The 16395-nt window shown below is 42.6% G+C and overlaps 1 protein-coding gene across 2 annotated transcripts in view; it reads right to left on the bottom strand.

Moving 5' to 3' along the window:
* The window catches only part of SLC25A13 (solute carrier family 25 member 13), a 153341-nt gene that overhangs the window by 109549 nt on the left and 27397 nt on the right, over positions 1 to 16395 (bottom strand). For both annotated transcript variants that reach the window (XM_084896668.1, XM_084896667.1), the window contains exon 3: positions 12925 to 13067. In XM_084896668.1, the coding sequence (XP_084752794.1) occupies positions 12925 to 12928 (4 nt within the window). In that variant the 5' untranslated portion in view covers positions 12929 to 13067. The remainder of the gene's footprint in view (positions 1 to 12924; positions 13068 to 16395) is intronic.

Consider the following 16395-nt stretch of genomic DNA (forward strand, 5'->3'; position numbering starts at 1 on the left):
AGCACTGTTCCTAAGGGTCTCATACAACACCAAGCTGTTTTTAAAGCAGGCAATTACACCACAGAACAGCAACAGTAAAGAACAATCAAAGTCAGAAAGTGGTGGGAGTCCTTGATATTTTTGCAAAAGCAAATTAAGCTACAAGACTTGCGAGGCTCTCTGGATTTTTCTAGGTACAATTATTGTTCATTGTGGAAAAGCTACATCAGAGCTGAATGCTTTTTCCTTCAGTAGGTGGGTGACTGTTTTACTTCCTGACTTTCAAAAACAGAAAGCACTGATCAGGAAACCATAAAGCGATAGAAAGAGGGTTTCAATATGAATCACATGACCAGCCAATTCTCAGGGACTTTCAAGGGGAGTCTTCCCCAAATGGAAATGCAACTCCTTTAGTGAGTTTTAAATATTATATTACATTCTAAAGGAATAACTGGAAGGATAAGGTAAACTAAATTTTCGTAAAAGATCAGAGACAGGGATGCATTTATTTAATTCCGCAGCAGAAGGCTGTAACTCCCCAGACCACAAGCTGCAGCAAACATCTTGGCCTTCCCAGGGGGCTGACGGGGAAGGGCATGTGTTTCAATCAAGATCAAGAACTTCATCCTATGGGTAGTTTCTTGGTACAAAGAATGGATTTTATGAAAAACGAGAACAACCCTAGACTATGTGGTACCAGACTATTGGGTGAGGATAAAAGTGAAGGCAGGAGAAGAAAAGATTTGCTGAAAGTTGCAGCACCTGTTCCAGAGACAGACTGTGTAAAATGTTAGTGCTCCTGGGGGGTGGCGGGGGGAATGACTACCAGGGACTTGAACAGGCCGAATTCCAATGTGGAGCAGAAAAGACAGCCTGAGAATCCCATCCTCTCACCATCTTGATAACAATGCCTCACACACTCATGGCCTATTATGCATGCATCCATTCAAATTCATTCAAAAGCACTGATGGGGTGCAGCTATGTGCCAGCCACACTGTTTGAGGACCTGCAGATTTAGTAGTAAACAAATGAGGCACAGTCCCTACCTTCCCGAAGCTTCCAGTCAAGTGTGTGCGAGAGGTTCAGGAGGAGACAACAATCAAACATTAAGGTCTTTCTTACAAGAGAATCACTATGAGAAACACTACGGTAAAAGGGGGTGTTGGGGTTCAATTTAAAACAGTGTGTTTAGGGAAAGCCTCCCTGAGGCGTCATCAGAACAGACCTTAAGGAGGTGACCATCTTAGGGGAATAGAAGTGCTAAGGCCCTCAAAATGGGACTTACACCATCGACTCCTCTGGTTCTCAGGCTCTTGAATTCAGACTGAACTGTACCACTGACTTCCTTCCATAATCTCATGAGGCAATTTCTACACCTTTCCAACTCTGTCCCCACCCTCTGTCACTATACTGAGATCCCTGATTAATACATATGCATATACATATACTCTCTCATAGGAAAATGTAATATAATATAATCTATGTCTAAAAAAAGCCTAAGTGACTATCTGACCTTTCAAATGTCCGACCGGTAGCTATAATGCGCACTGACCACCAGGGGGCAGACCGTCAATGCAGGAGCTGCAGAACTGTAGTTACTTGGCAGCTGCAGTACTTGAGTGACACACCCAGAACCAGAGAGGTGGGAGCCCGATTCCAGGGTGCATCACCCGAGAACCTCCCTCTCGCAATCCAGGACCCCTCATGGATGTTGGAGAGCCAATTTTGGCCCAATCCCTGCAGGCCAGGCCAAGGGTCCCCACCAGCACACCAGTCCTCTAGCATAATTTAGAAAGCTTGCATACCTGCCTTTGGGTATAAATAGGGAGAAAATTATAAACATGAATATACATACATACTAACTTACTTATATTTGGGGAAGAAACATTCTATGAAAGGAGAAGCCAAAAACTAAAGTTAATGAGAGTGAACTCTAAGGGGGTGAGAGAAGACAGGGTGAGAGGGACAGGAATGTTAAGTCAGACTTTTCTGAGGATACCTGCTTCTGTTATAGTTTTCACTTGGGAAGCATTATGTTTTACATATTCAAAAATTAAATTGTCTAAAAAAAAAAAAAAAAAAACCTTAAAAATTGAAAACAAACTGAAATGAATGAAACTAACCATACAGCAAGTTGGTGGCAAAACCACATAGAGAAATGAATTATTTTAAACTAGAGACCTGGTGCATGGATTCGTGCACCAGTGGGGTCCCTCAACCTGGCTGCACCATCTCACAATCCACGACCCCTTAGGGGATGTTGGATTGCCAGTTTTGGCTCAGGTCACCACAGGCCAGGCCAAAGGATCCCACCAGTACATGAATCCATGCACCAGGCCTCTAGTATATGCATGTAAGATCTTTGGTTAATCTCTTCCCGCCCAATTCCCTCCCCTTTTCCCCCTGAGATTCATCATTCTGTTCCATGTTTCCATGCCTGTGCATTGAGCATCTGCCCCGTGATGGTCAGTGCAAGTCATTAGCTATTGGTTGAATGGTACAAGGGTTTCTTAGGCTTTTATATATATAGATAACCTAAGAACACAGTCTTTTCACTGTACGTATTTAGTGGGATACATTCTAAGCACAAATAGAGCTGAAAACACATCTTAAACTTCATTCACTAATTAACTGTTAGCAGCAATACTGGTGTTGTTTTAAATATAACCTATATCTTGAATATATGTAAGTATGTAAATGCTGCTGGTAACAAACATTTTCAATGAAAGAATAAAGATATAAGTAATAATGAAAAATATTTTGAATTTAATTTTGTCAATTGTTTAACTTTGAAATCGATATACCTGTATGAACTGAAGACTTTTTCCCCCCACTAGCCATTGAAAAGACCCAAAAGCAATGACCACCCAAAAGTAAGAAGCACAGATAGTTGTCAGATTATGGTCTCTAAAAACCCTCCTTTGCTTTAGTAGATAGCTGCCTCCATATCATACATATCTACTGGTTTACATCGTCTACTTACTACAGAAGAACTATGTGCCAATAAATACCTGTTAAATTGTTGGCGGCGAGAACAGCACCAAGTGTTAGCCAGTGAGGTCAGACCAAACCTCGATTCAGCAACCTTGGTACTTGAGCTCTGACTAGGAAAGAATTCAGAGCCAAGACTCAAACTATAAGAGAAAGCTTATTTAGAGAGTCTCACAGGTAGAAGATGTGAGTGGTAGAAGAAATGGGCTCAGGAAACATTACAGAGGCAAAAGAAGGGCCCCCGGTAGCTTAGGCGAAAGAAAGAGGCAAGGAAGGGCCTGGGGAGACGGGTTGGGAAAGGTGCTGGTGTGCTCCATAGAGAGCAGTGCTGAGTCCTGGTATTCAGGGGATCCCAACAGAATATTCATCAGCTTTCCAGGTGTGCCCTTCCAGGGTCATGGTCTCTGCCGATTGGTGGGAGCCAGGGAGGGGGTCATTAGTCAATGCAGCTGGTCCAGATGTCTGCTGTGGCATAGTTATGGGTCAGAACCTCATTGTCCTGGGAGCTTAATGCTGAAGGGCTATTCTCTGGCCTCCCTGTTTGTTCCCACACATAACTACATAACATGCCAGGGGAGGAAAGGCCAGGGAAGGGTCCCAACCACATGGCCAGTGAAGTGAAAGGTCAGGGGCTCTAAACCACATGATGGGCGATATGCTAGAGGAGTAAAGGTTACCCTGGGGGTGAGGTCCTTGTTTTCCTAGTTTGCCTGATGCCAGGCACCTGAGACTTTCCGCCCAAGTGACCTTCTGCACCTGGTCCATCGTCCTTGCTCTGCTCATGTCTGCCTACTACAAAATGAATTAATAATATGAAATTAACCTATAGGTTTTTCCAATATTAAGAGTCTCTCAATTTGTAACACAAAACCATGTTACCTTACCATACATCTTTTATTTCAGATACAAAGTTATTCCACAATATCTGTGAAAGTTAAAAACCTTCATTAAATTTAATCTGAGACTTTCACTCTATTTAGTAGGAAGTGACTCACTGACAAGTATGCCACAATCAATGGGAAAGTAATAGGCACTAAATCTCCTCACGTTTCACTTCAGGAACACCTCACAGCTTAGCACAACACTTTTAATTTAAGCAACAGCCACAACCCGTGCCTATGACACTCACATTTTTAGAGGAACAGATTCGCAAGTAGCCAGGAAACAGAACTTACACGTGATTTCCCTTCCTTTATAATTTTAGATCTGAGTTGTTATTCTTTAAATATATTTTTATTGATTTGAGAGAGAGAGAGAGAGAGAGAGAGAGAGAGAGAGGGAGAAAAGCATCAATGATGAGAGAGAATCACTGATCAGTTGCCTCCAGCAAGCCCCACACTGGGGTGTCAAACCCACAATCTGAGGATGTGCCTTAACCAGGAATGGAACCATGACCTCCTGGTTCAAAGTTCGGCACTCAGCCATGGAGCCACATCACCCAGGCTAGATTTGAGTTTTAAATACCTGTGGTGAAGGTAAAGTAAGAGCAGACAACCAAACAAGGAAAGTGGGAAGGAACAGTATTTGCTCTTTCAAACATTTTCAGGGCACCTTCACATGCCTGGAATAATACAGAAGGGTTGGGCCAGTAATGATAAGTATTCTGAGAACATGTGTGCAATGGTACCTCAAGGTTGAGTCTAAGAATATTAAAAGGGAAAGTAGTCCAAAAAACGATCCCTAGGTTTAAAAAATGTGTGAGGAATGCGACAACAGTTTTTCCTAAGTCTGTGGGTGTGGATGAGTTGGGGAGGTACTTTTACATTGGCCAAATAATTAGTCTTAGAGGCTAAGAAACTTGCAAAGTGCATCCCAACTTGTAAGCAAAGACAGATGCAAATTTCTCATGCAAAGATCTATGTTTTAAATATATATCTTTATTGATTTCAGAGAGAAAGGGAGAGGGAGATTATCATCAATAATGAGAATCAATGATCTGCTGCCTGATCAGGAATCAAACTGTGACCTCCTGGTTCACAGTTCAATGCTCAACCGCAGAGCCAAGCTGGCTGAACCAAAGCTCTATATTTAATATTCTTCTCTCTACACAGAAAGCTCATGGTAGAGCAGATTGGGCACAAATATTTTTAAAAACTAGATCCAAATTCTAGTTCACTAGCTATACAACTTGGAGCAAATTATTTAAACTCTGCACCTCCCTCTGGCAGTGACAGGTGAAAGTACCTATCTTAAGGATTTATGAGGATTAAATAAAAATTTAAAAAAATGGGTGGCAATCATTAGCACCAGATCTGGAATCTTCTATCTATATGGCCAGTAACTATTACTTCCTTCATCCTTTAGTCTAACTATCTAGGAAGAAAACATTAGCAGAACTCCAATTCCACAGATTATTTTTATTTGAAAGTTCTTCAAGGAACAAAATTGCCCCACCCCAGGCTTCCTTGCCTCTCTGCAGACCCTTATCTCCCAGAGCGTACAACCTGGAGCCTACCAGGACTAAGCCTTTCGTGTCCTTCACCGGCAACCCAAGACCCCCTGGTTATATTTTATCACCCACACCTCTCTAAAATCAATAGAAATATTTGTTTTTAAAAAAATAACTATTTTTTAGAACATGTAGTGAGGGGAGGGGGGAAGCAGTTTTTATGTCTTTGCAAATCTCTCAAAGGTCTGACTTCGTCGAAGGCAGCTGCATTCAATCCGCTGTAATATGTTGTGTTGGGTGAAGGATACAGAACAGCTCAGCCTTCCACAGACCATAGTGAGACAGTGTATTTCCATGGCTGTTTTAGACCACTGTGGTATTCTTCTATAATACACCACCAAATTCCCCAAAGTGGCAGTTTCTTAAAGATCCGTTGCAATGTGGAATCTGAAACGGTACCAGTGAACTCTTCCCATTCTGTTTTACTAAAATCCAGCATCTAGCCTGCACTCTGAATAGACTTTTTACCCCATGCATAACACCATGTCTTGTCAATTGGAAAATACGTTTTTCCGAAGTTATGTAGATCTTCCAAATGTTGGCAGATTTCATTGCACTGTACTTAAAAAATCACATCATTAATATCATCACTAATCATATAAAAAAAAAAAAGTCTTTAACTATTGGGAAGCTGTCACATCCAAATTTTAATTCTTTCAAATAAAAAGGATGATCCGTGATATGGAAAATGACTAACTCAGCTAGCAACTCAAAACAACTGATCAAGTTCACTTCCTCAAGACAACTGTCCCAGGACGGTGAGAATTCTAAAATGACATGCACTCGGGGGTGAGATGGAATAAAAATCTGTGATTTTTACTGCTTCTTCAGAAACATTCAGAAGCAGCACCCTCACCATCACGACCGCGATCACGGTGAATGTGTGCTGGAGACGAACACACTGATGCTCAGACTGGCTTGCCGGCCCCGCGTGGTTGATGTTCGGGCGCCAGCAGTTTTACCCACCAGTGCTTTTAGGATCGTCCTTTCAAGAACGCACAGCGACAAAGGCAGATCACAACTTAACGTTATCATAACCTGTTCTGATCTCAGGACGCCCGGAAAAGGTCTCAGAAACCCCCGGGTGCCACTGCCCACACGCTGAGAACAGCTGATTTGTCTGACCTCTCCGTGTCCTCACAGGAGGCCACCCCCTCGCAGACAATACCCTGGAATTACCTCCACTTCTCTTCTACAGAGTCAACCCCATCAGCATACCTGAGGGTGATCTAGCCACCGTAAAAAGACCCTTCCTTCACCTTTCTCCCCCTCCGGCTAGGGCCCCACTTCTCACCTTTCCCTTGACAGTAAAACTCTCTCAAAAGGGCCTGGATTGTATGCAGAAGCAGAGGCGGGAGGAGAAGGGCTGTCCTACATATGAATGAGAAGTGAAATCAGCACCTCGACATTAATCAACCCTTTCTGGAATTAAAACAAAAAATAAACCCAGGCACCTCACATTCCTAAAGGTTGTCTAATATACCAGCGACATAACACAAACCTTTTTAAGAATTCTTTTTTAATTTACTCCTTGCAGACAGTGTCTAGCCACCACATTGCACACACACCCCCCTCTATGATTTCAGACATCAAATATTAACACAAAGTGAGTAATGCACAAAGAAAGGGGGTTAATCAGACACCTTGAGAGAAAGAGAGAAAAAAAATAACACTGATTCAATGAGAGCCGCTAATGAGGCTTTTTGTTTTGGGAGATTAATTTGGGAGTCTGATGACTAAGGAGAAAATTTAAGCTTTGCAGGTGACTGCTGGTGATTATGATCGAGTTTTGTTTTTTTTTTTAAATAAAGAGATGCCATTGCTTAATTCTACAGTTTATGAATGTCGTGTGTTTATCTAAATCTGTGTCCACCCTAGAAGAGCAGAAAACGTGCCTTGTCAGCGGCGTGAAGGAACTCCTCGTGTGGATTCTGGACTATATATTGGACAGAGGATGAGTATTTCAGTCTGTGCACGGCCGATGTTTCAATACATTCCCCTAATACTCTTTAAGCACTGCCGCTGTAAACCTCATTAGCTCTCAGCATGAGGCCAGGCCTGAGTTTCATCGCCACAGCCTCCCAAAGTGCAAACAGGTATATAAAGATGATTTTGTCATCATCACCATTATATGATCCTCCACCTGGTGAAGTATTTAAAAGGCCGTGGTTTTGTTTTTTTCTCAGAAGGATAAATAGCATACATGGAAAAGGCAGACAACACACTTTATTGATACAACCACACGTTTTGAAACCCTAGATTTCTTTTTTATCTTTTTCATCTTTGATGCCTTTATTCCTCCTGCCTCAAAATGGGACTTGTCCCAGGTCTACATCTCTAGACTTGGAATAGAAAGGAATTACTTGTGCATGCTGACTCCATTTCTACCATTCTGAGTCAACAAAATGGGTGCTGACAAGGTAATAAGATGGACATGCCAGTTTGTCATTGAGAAACCAGAATTCCTGTCCTAGCCGGTTTGGCTCAGTGAATAAAGTGTCAGACTGTGGACCTGTGGACCGAAGGGTCACAGGTTCAATTCCAGTCAAGGGCACGTACATTGGGTGCAGGCTCCCCGGCCTTCCCCCCACCACCTCAGCTGGGTACCTGGTCAGGCATATTCAGGGGGCAAACAATCCATGTGTCTCTCACATCAATATTTCTCTCTGTCTTTCCCTCTCTCTTCCACTATCTCAAAAAAAAAAAAAAAAAAAAAAATCAATGGAAAAATATCCTCTGATGAGGTATTGGAAGGAAAGAAGGAAGGGAGGGGAGGGAGGGAGAAACCAGAATTCCTGACATCCCCTTTTGCAGAGAAGAGCCAACTTTTGTTTCATTGTGGAGTGCAAAGATAGAAACAAGCCTTTTACCCCATGCATAACACTTGAGACAGAAAACATTTTTGTGATCAATTTGTACATGATTCTAGCACGTGGGAGAGATGCCAGAGCCACCAGTGCCCACTCCACACACGCAGGAATCGGACCTGTGACAGGCAGTGAGCATCCTGAGCCCAGGAGGCCAGGCACCAGCACCTCTGGATTATCCAGGCCCCACTTCATCTTTCCGGGTGAGGACAACAGGTCCTAGCGGCAACAGCCTTTGAGCGCAAAGCCTCCCTACCTGTGAAATAAACACTGAGGCATTGTGGGTCAGGGTCAGGGTTAGGGAAAATGGTATGTGAACACCTGAATGGGCCTTGGGCAGGCCTAGCCTCAGACACTGGCCCGACTACCTCAGTGAGCTTAAATAACTTGGATAAGTTCTTTAATTTGCTTAGTCCCCTGGGGAAGACTTATCATAATATACATAGTGAGCTATAAAATAGTGTATCCTTAGACCCAGGAATCTTTCTCTTCAAATTTCTTTCTAAGTAGTTAAATGAAGGGGAGGGGGGAATATTCACTCCAATATTATCTATTTCAGAAAACTAGAAATGGAAATAACTCAGGAAGGGCAGAATTTCATACAGCAGTGTACATTAATTTGATAGAAAATGCTGAAGCTATTAAGCCCTGCTCCTAGGAACAGCATACGGAAATATAAAGATTAACAGACACTGTCTAAAAGATCACAAAAGGGAGTTATAATTAATGTGGATTCAAATTATGAAAAATATCGATGCACATGTTAACAAATCATGGAAGATACTAAAACGTTCCAAACATCCGTGTCAAGGTAAGATTACAGGTGGCTGTTTTGTTTTCCCTTTTGAAACTGAGGTGCCACTCTTACTATTGTTTTTGCCACTGGGGGAAGAAAGTTAGCCAGAGGGCAACAAATTGAGGCCACCAGAGATTTTCTCTGTCACAGAGAAACCCTGGGGTTTAAGATAACAGAAAGCCTGAAAGGAAATGTCAGGTTAAGGAGGATTGTGAGATTGTGAAGGAAGATGCGGCTGGGAACATTGGAAAGGTCAAGGTCTTTGCAGCCAGACAAGCCTGGACGCCTTTTGGCAGAAAACTGCCTGATTGCTGAGCTCCTCAGCTACCTTATCTGCAAAACCAGGAAAACAAAGCCGGCATTTCAGATGCGTTATAAGCTCTTGGAAAAATGTGTTCTTTTTATTAGGTTATGTTACATTCATTGGATGGGGGTGATGACAGAAAAGAAGGCAAAGTACATTAGAAGGTATAACAATTACATAAATTAATGGCCATAAATACATTAATTACAAACTAAAATGCTCACTGAGAGAAATAGAGAATAAAAGACAGAAAAAAATCCTACTATGCTAGGTTTAAATAGAAAATGTCACGATGAACTTTTGACTTTTTTAAAGTGTATTTCCCAGCTCTTCCCACTGAAAAGAAAGAGGTGCAGTAACACCCTAGTAACAATAAGCCAGTGCTCCATTTTTGCCTCTAAGCACCACTCCGATTTAAAAAGAATCAGGGCTTCTTAGAGAAAAATAGCGATTTCCAGGTCCGAGGGAGGAAAAACCCACGGTGGGCCTAGAGCATCTTATTTGCCAGGAACAAGGAGCACTCAAAGGCTAAGGGAGCAGGAGCCAGCCTGAAGGGACACCCACCGACCACACTGGGACAATTTTAGCATCTAAGGGAACAACAGCAACAGATTATAATACACTGCACTTAAAATAAACAAATCCATGAATTTGTACTGATATGAAAAGTGAAGAAAGAAAGAAAAGGTAATGGATGTAAGAAAGCTTTTCTTCACCAAAGAATGGCAAACAATACAGACGGGATTTTTTTTTTAATGACCATTTTTCAAACCCCAGTGTAATAACTGATTCAGAAAAGGATTATCATGGATGCAGAAACTATTGGGTGAAAAGTTGCTATGAAACAATACATCCACACTTTCTCAAAGTATTCTATATGCTAATTACAAAACAAAAACGGCCCCATACAATGGAAATACCTAATGGTACCACCATTAGCAACTGATCAAACTTGGAATCAGCGTGCCTCCTGAGAAGATGCAGCAGGTAGCAGAGTCTGTCCTAATCTACACCCCAAACTTGAACAGGCAGGTGTGAAGAAAGAATCAGGCAAGTCCAGAATGTGGGACCTTCAATAAAATCACTGGGCCAAGATTTTAAAAGTTAATGTCATGAGCCGAAACCGGTTTGGCTCAATGGATAGAGAGTCAGCTTGGGGACTGAAGGGTCCTGGGTTCGATTCCGGTCAAGGGCATGTGCCTTGGTTGCGGGCATATCCCCAGTAGGGGATGTGCAAGAGGCAGCTGATCGATGACTCTCTCTCATCGATGTTTCTAACTCTCTATCCCTCTCCCTTCCTATCTGTACAAAATCAATAAAATATATTAAAATAAATAAATAAATAGATAGATAGATAGATAGATAGATAAAATAAAAGTTAATGTCATGAAAAACCATTAAAAGGCAAGGATCTGTTCTAGATTAATACAGCCCTGGCCAGTGTAGCTCAATGGTAGAGCACTGGCCCACAAACCAAAGGGTCAAGGGTTCGATTCCCTGTCAAGAGCACGTACATTCTGGGCCCCAGGTAAGGAGGCAACCAATCAATGCATCTCTTTCACATTGATGTTCCTCTTTCTCTCTGTCTCTCTCTCCCTCTCTCTCTCTCCCCCACTCCCTCTCTCTCTCTCTCCTCCCCCAACCCTCCCTTCCATTCTGAAAAAAAGGAAAAATCCTCCAGTGGGGGGGGGGGGGGAGGGGGAGAGAGAGAGAGAGAGAGAGAAAGAGAGAGAGAGAACTAAATGTAATATAAAAACCTTAACTGGATTCTGGATTTTAGAAAAAGGAGATGAGGCATTTGAGAGAGGAGATGGACAGAGAGATCTGGCATGCTTGAAAATGGACTACATATCAAATGTTATTTGGCATGATTATTAATTCTCCTAGGTATGATCATAGGGTGGTGGTTGTGTAGAAGAATGTTCTTAGTCTTAGAAGATAAATGCTCAAGTCTCATGATGGCTGCAACTTACAATTTAATAGTCCAGCCAAAAAAGGAACTTATGCGTGAGCACGTTTGTGTGCAGAAAGTATGGATGTAAAAGCAGAGGCAAAGCTGGAAAACTGTTAACAATCAGTCAATCCAGATGAATGACATGTACTGGGTGTTCGTTGCATTCTTCTAATTTTTATATAGTTTAAGAACTTTTAAACTATCAAGGAAAGAAAAAGATCTTAATCACTGAGTCAGACCATTTATGTTGCATAAGTTGGTCACCCTTCATCTGAATCATTCACACAGAAGGTATGGAGGCAACCAAATTTTCTCAAAAATAAAAAAAAATAAAAATGTTTGCTAGACTAATTCTATGTCCTTTCTAGGTTTTGCTTTTGTGGACTAGTATGAAATATATTTCAGCCTCTCCCTGTACCATCTAGCAATGACCCCGCCTTGGGATGGAGACAGAACACAGAGTAACCCCAATAACTGCTACTGGGTCAGAGAGAAAAGGCATAACGCAGCCAAACTTCAGGAAACAACAGCGAGTGTAACTGCCGACATCCACCCCACTCCTTCCCACTCTGCAAAACCTTCATTTTAGGACAGCTTATTTCTGAGAGTGATGGGACAACCGATAGATAACTAAAAAAAAAAAGGAAGTGCTGGTAAGAACGGAGAGCATTCATGGCACAACAAGAGATTTCATGTTGGCTGTATCTCAAGCCAATGCATGTGGGAAAATCCGACAAGTGACAGATAAAGGCACAGAGCTAGAAAAAGAAAAGAAAAAAGCCACCTCAGAATGGCAGGTAACTGTATTCTGTCCAAGGGGTAGGTGCTGGCAAGGAGCAAGAACGGAAGACTGGGAGGCCCACCATGGTTTAGACAGAGAGGCTGGTTCCTGTAGGTTATAGGTGGCTATGAGGGGACTTTACTAGTGTTCATATCAGTAAGGGTGCGGAGTCCAAACTTCTGCGCTTTGTGATAAAAGCCGACTGCAACCTAAGACAGCTTAGGCAAGACTCCTGTTTAAAATGTAAACCGAGAAGGCTGGCAGGAAAAACAATCCCAGGGCATTTTGCCAAGTGTCCTACTGAATTTTAGATGGTTTGGTCTTTCTTTTCCAGCGTGGTTAGCACACTTTGCATGGGGATTTGGAATCATATTACTCAGTCCGTTACTAGTAGCATTTAATCACATGTTAGATTTAAAAGTTATTGGAGCAGAGGGAAATATTAAGAGAAAAGTTATATTCTTAGAGCTATGTTTTTATATTTACTCACAATTTTACAGTTCCTTTGAAAAATACCAACATAAATACAAACACTCTGGGATATCTTCATACCACTTATCAACTACAACAGTCCCATGAAACAATAAATAGTACTTTAAACTGTATTAAGAAATACACATGCAAAATCCACATCTGTGATACAAATGCGTTAGGAAATATTAAAGTTATTGTTTCTAAAATAATGTATTACTTGAAAATGCTCTTAAGAGATGGGAAGTATATGCAGACTTCCTAATCTTTAAAGCAACAGAAAGCTGTTTCGAGCAAAAATATTAAATGAGATAATAAGAAATAAACATACCCATCCTTGGTTTGATCCACCACACCGCTTACAAGTTCCACAGTCTTTGGATTAGGCTTGCTTTCTCCAAAAATGTTCAAATATCGAGTGACAAAGTCATCGGGAGACATGAAAAATTCACCATTCTTCTCAATGCTTGCATACTGTTTTAAAAAAAAAGAGAGAGAAGAGATATTTTATTCTCAAAAGTACACAATTGTAAGATGAACAGGTGGAAAAGCTGAAATATTCAAAGGATAACATATCAGATACGATAATATTCACTTCACAAAAGCTATTTTCCATCACTTCAAAGAAAAAGCGAAAACTTAAGTATGCCAAGGTTCATGTTTATACCAGTGGTTCTCCTGGGGGCAGCTTAGTCTGATGGACAGCTTGCGAATGTCAATGGCCCCTAGTAGCTGAGTACAACCAGCGAGGAGGAGCTGTCTGCGTGTTAACCTGCCTTCATGGGGGTGGAGTTCTCCAGCTCTGAGCTTCCTCTGCTTGTCAATATTTCCCCCAAGGGGGACTCCTGGCAGTGTCTAATGACAGTTTTGATTGTCATACCTCAGGGAGAGGAATGCTACTGGCACCTCACTAGTAGAGGACAGGGGTTCAGCTGAATGTGGTACAGGGCACAGGACGACCCCTTACAAGAGAGTATCCAGCCCACAATATCAATAATGCTGATGTTGAGAAATTCTGGATTACAACCTATTTCTTGTTCTTTAGCAAGGATATAGGGCTTTTATTAAAAGTGGGATTTAATTATGAAGTCATAGATGAATATAATCTAATTCTTTTGCCCATTTCTGCTTCAAGGACATCAAGGATGTAAGAAAGGGTGACAAGGCACCCTCTCCCTCCAGGAAACACACTCGCACCCCTCTCTCCCCCTTCTCCTTTCCTCCCCTCATCCTCCCAGGCATGCATCCCCTAACTTCTAAGGAACCCAGGAGACTTGCAACCAGGAGAGCAATGGGCAGAGGCAGCTCGTCCAGGCTCACCCTCGAACCTGTCTCCAACGCCCCATTTTTCACTTGATTTCCCGGTGAGCCTAGTTCTCTCCTGTTGCTTCTTCTGTGCTTAGCCCTTCCTTGTTCCCCTATTCCCTATTTTAAAAATGTACCCTCAAAGTAAAAAACAAACAAAGGAAGAAGGATGACAAACAGGCTGAGCTGGAAGAGACTGTTAACAGCATGGCTTCTTGTAGGGCTGTAGGAAGGGGGTAGGAAATGCTGCTCTAGTAGAGTCCTCTTCATTCTAGAGCAGAAATGGTCAGTAAGGATTAGGTGGCGTGTGATGGTTTTTTACAGCGTTCCCCAGGTCTGGCCTTCAGCATGTTACACTCCAGCTCGTGGAGTTGGGACCTGCTCATTCCTGCTTTGTGGAGCCCCGGGTGCTGTGGGAAATGTTGAGAAACGACTTAGCATCGTATATTTTCCTGTGGCGCAGGGAAGGGCCCCTTGGTCCTGGAGACACCGCAGTGATCTGAGGGATGTGGAGGAGGGAGGACAGTGAGCTACACAAAGAACAGGGATAGGCGGATGACAGATGGCCAAAGAGAAAGGGGCGCACAGTGAACAGCTTTTCCAAGTGACCAGAGCCTCTCTCCTTAACCATTTTGAGACGTTTTAATACAATTAAACGTATACGTATGAAACAGGAAGGCTTTTAGGATTCCTTGCACAACCCAATATGCTACAATATAAATGGGATGGTTAATTTTGTGTCAACCTGACTGGCCAGCAGGTGCCCAGATGAAACATTTCTGAGTGTGGCTTATCTGGGTGACATGCACCTGAATCTGTGGACTCAGTAGTGGGACTGCCTTTCCCAGGGTTGGACCGGCATCATTTAATCCACCGAAGGCCTGAGAGAACAAAAGTTGGAGGAGGGATGAACTGGTCCCTTTTTTCCTGCCCCCTTGCCTGAGCTGGGACATACCTTTTCTGGGCCTCACCCTGAGATTTACATCATCAGTTTCTTTGGTTCTCAGGCCTTCCGACTTGAACAAGTTACATCACCAGTTTTCCTGGATCTCCAACTTGCAGGCATCATGGAACTGCACAGTCTCTATAATGGATGGTGTAGGCCAATTCCTCATAATAAATATGGATGGATGGATGGATGAATGGATGGTTGGAGCTAGACATGAAGATATTTCCTACTGGGGTCCTTATGCTATCTTGAGAAGAATAATTTTCTGAGACTGCACGGGAGAATGATTTTTATTTGCGTGGTTGACATGCCTATACTATATGGCCTTCCCTTTGCTCCTTTCCTGTTATTAATAACTAACCCTTTAATAACACCCTTTAATTACAGTGGTATCAAATACACATCTGTTTAAATCAACATGAATCAGCATCAAAAGTGTTAAGCAGACAACAAAATTCATGGTAGAAGCAAAACTGACCACACCTAGACTTTAATTTCCACTCCTGGACAAAACATAAGCCGGCACTTACCTCAAGAACAGCCTGCACAGTGAAGCTCAATGGCCTTACGGAGAAATGTTTACAGTAAGTCCTGCCCTACTTACCATTCCAGTATCATTGCCCAAACCCTATGCTCCAGGCCACCCCACACTCCTGGTACTCATAGAGCACAAGCTCTTCCTTTGCCTAGAATGTTCTTCCTTTGTCCCAGAAAGCTCTTCTTCCTTCTCCGTTTGATAAATAAACGCCTACTCATCTTCAAATGCAGCTCAACCACCACCACCTCCCTCTAACTTCAATGACTCTCTCCAGGGAGATATAATTAGCCCCTTATCATCTTCCTGCTAATTAATGCTATATAATGCTTATCATCCATATAATGGCTTTATCTTTTTATTACACTTTACCTTTCTATTGCACTGTGAAATATTTAAGTGCAGGAGCCATAATTTATACACTTTTATATACCCCATACCTCTCACACTACTTAACATACAGTAAACACCTTCAAAAAAAAAAAGAAGAAAAAAAAAAACTGAAGTAGAAATTAACACAAAAACTCAACATAAGCCGGGATCGGGCCCCTTTTAGTCCTCCAGGACCCCTCTCTCCTCATCTGCCTGGGTTCCACTGGCTCTCCCATCTCCACAGCTGCCAGGTCCCCTACCAACAGCCCTTCTGCCCAAGGGTACAATGATGCTTCTCTTCACATCCCCCAGGCTACGGAAGAATCCTCTACCCAGGTTAACAGAGAGAAGGCTGGGATATTTATTAGAAAGAAATGTCAGGGGGAAAGTCAGAAAATCCGCCAAGTAGTCAGGTTTACAGAACGCTGATGGCTGGTCCGTAATTAACTATAAAACCCAGCCACCGCGGAGACGTGCCTGGCACAGTCCCCGGGGCGCCTCGCTCCTATTCTTCCCCCACCACAGCACCGTCTGCGTCTGCGGTAGATGGTAAACAAGAGATCCTCAGCGTGCTGAGCCAAGGATTTGCATCGGTACCACACTACCCAGGCCTGATGAGGTCACCCGAACCTTTGCCAGAT

This window comes from Pipistrellus hanaki, assembly GCF_964339955.1.
Source record: "Pipistrellus hanaki genome assembly, chromosome: 10".
NCBI classification, from domain to species: Eukaryota; Metazoa; Chordata; class Mammalia; order Chiroptera; family Vespertilionidae; genus Pipistrellus; species Pipistrellus hanaki.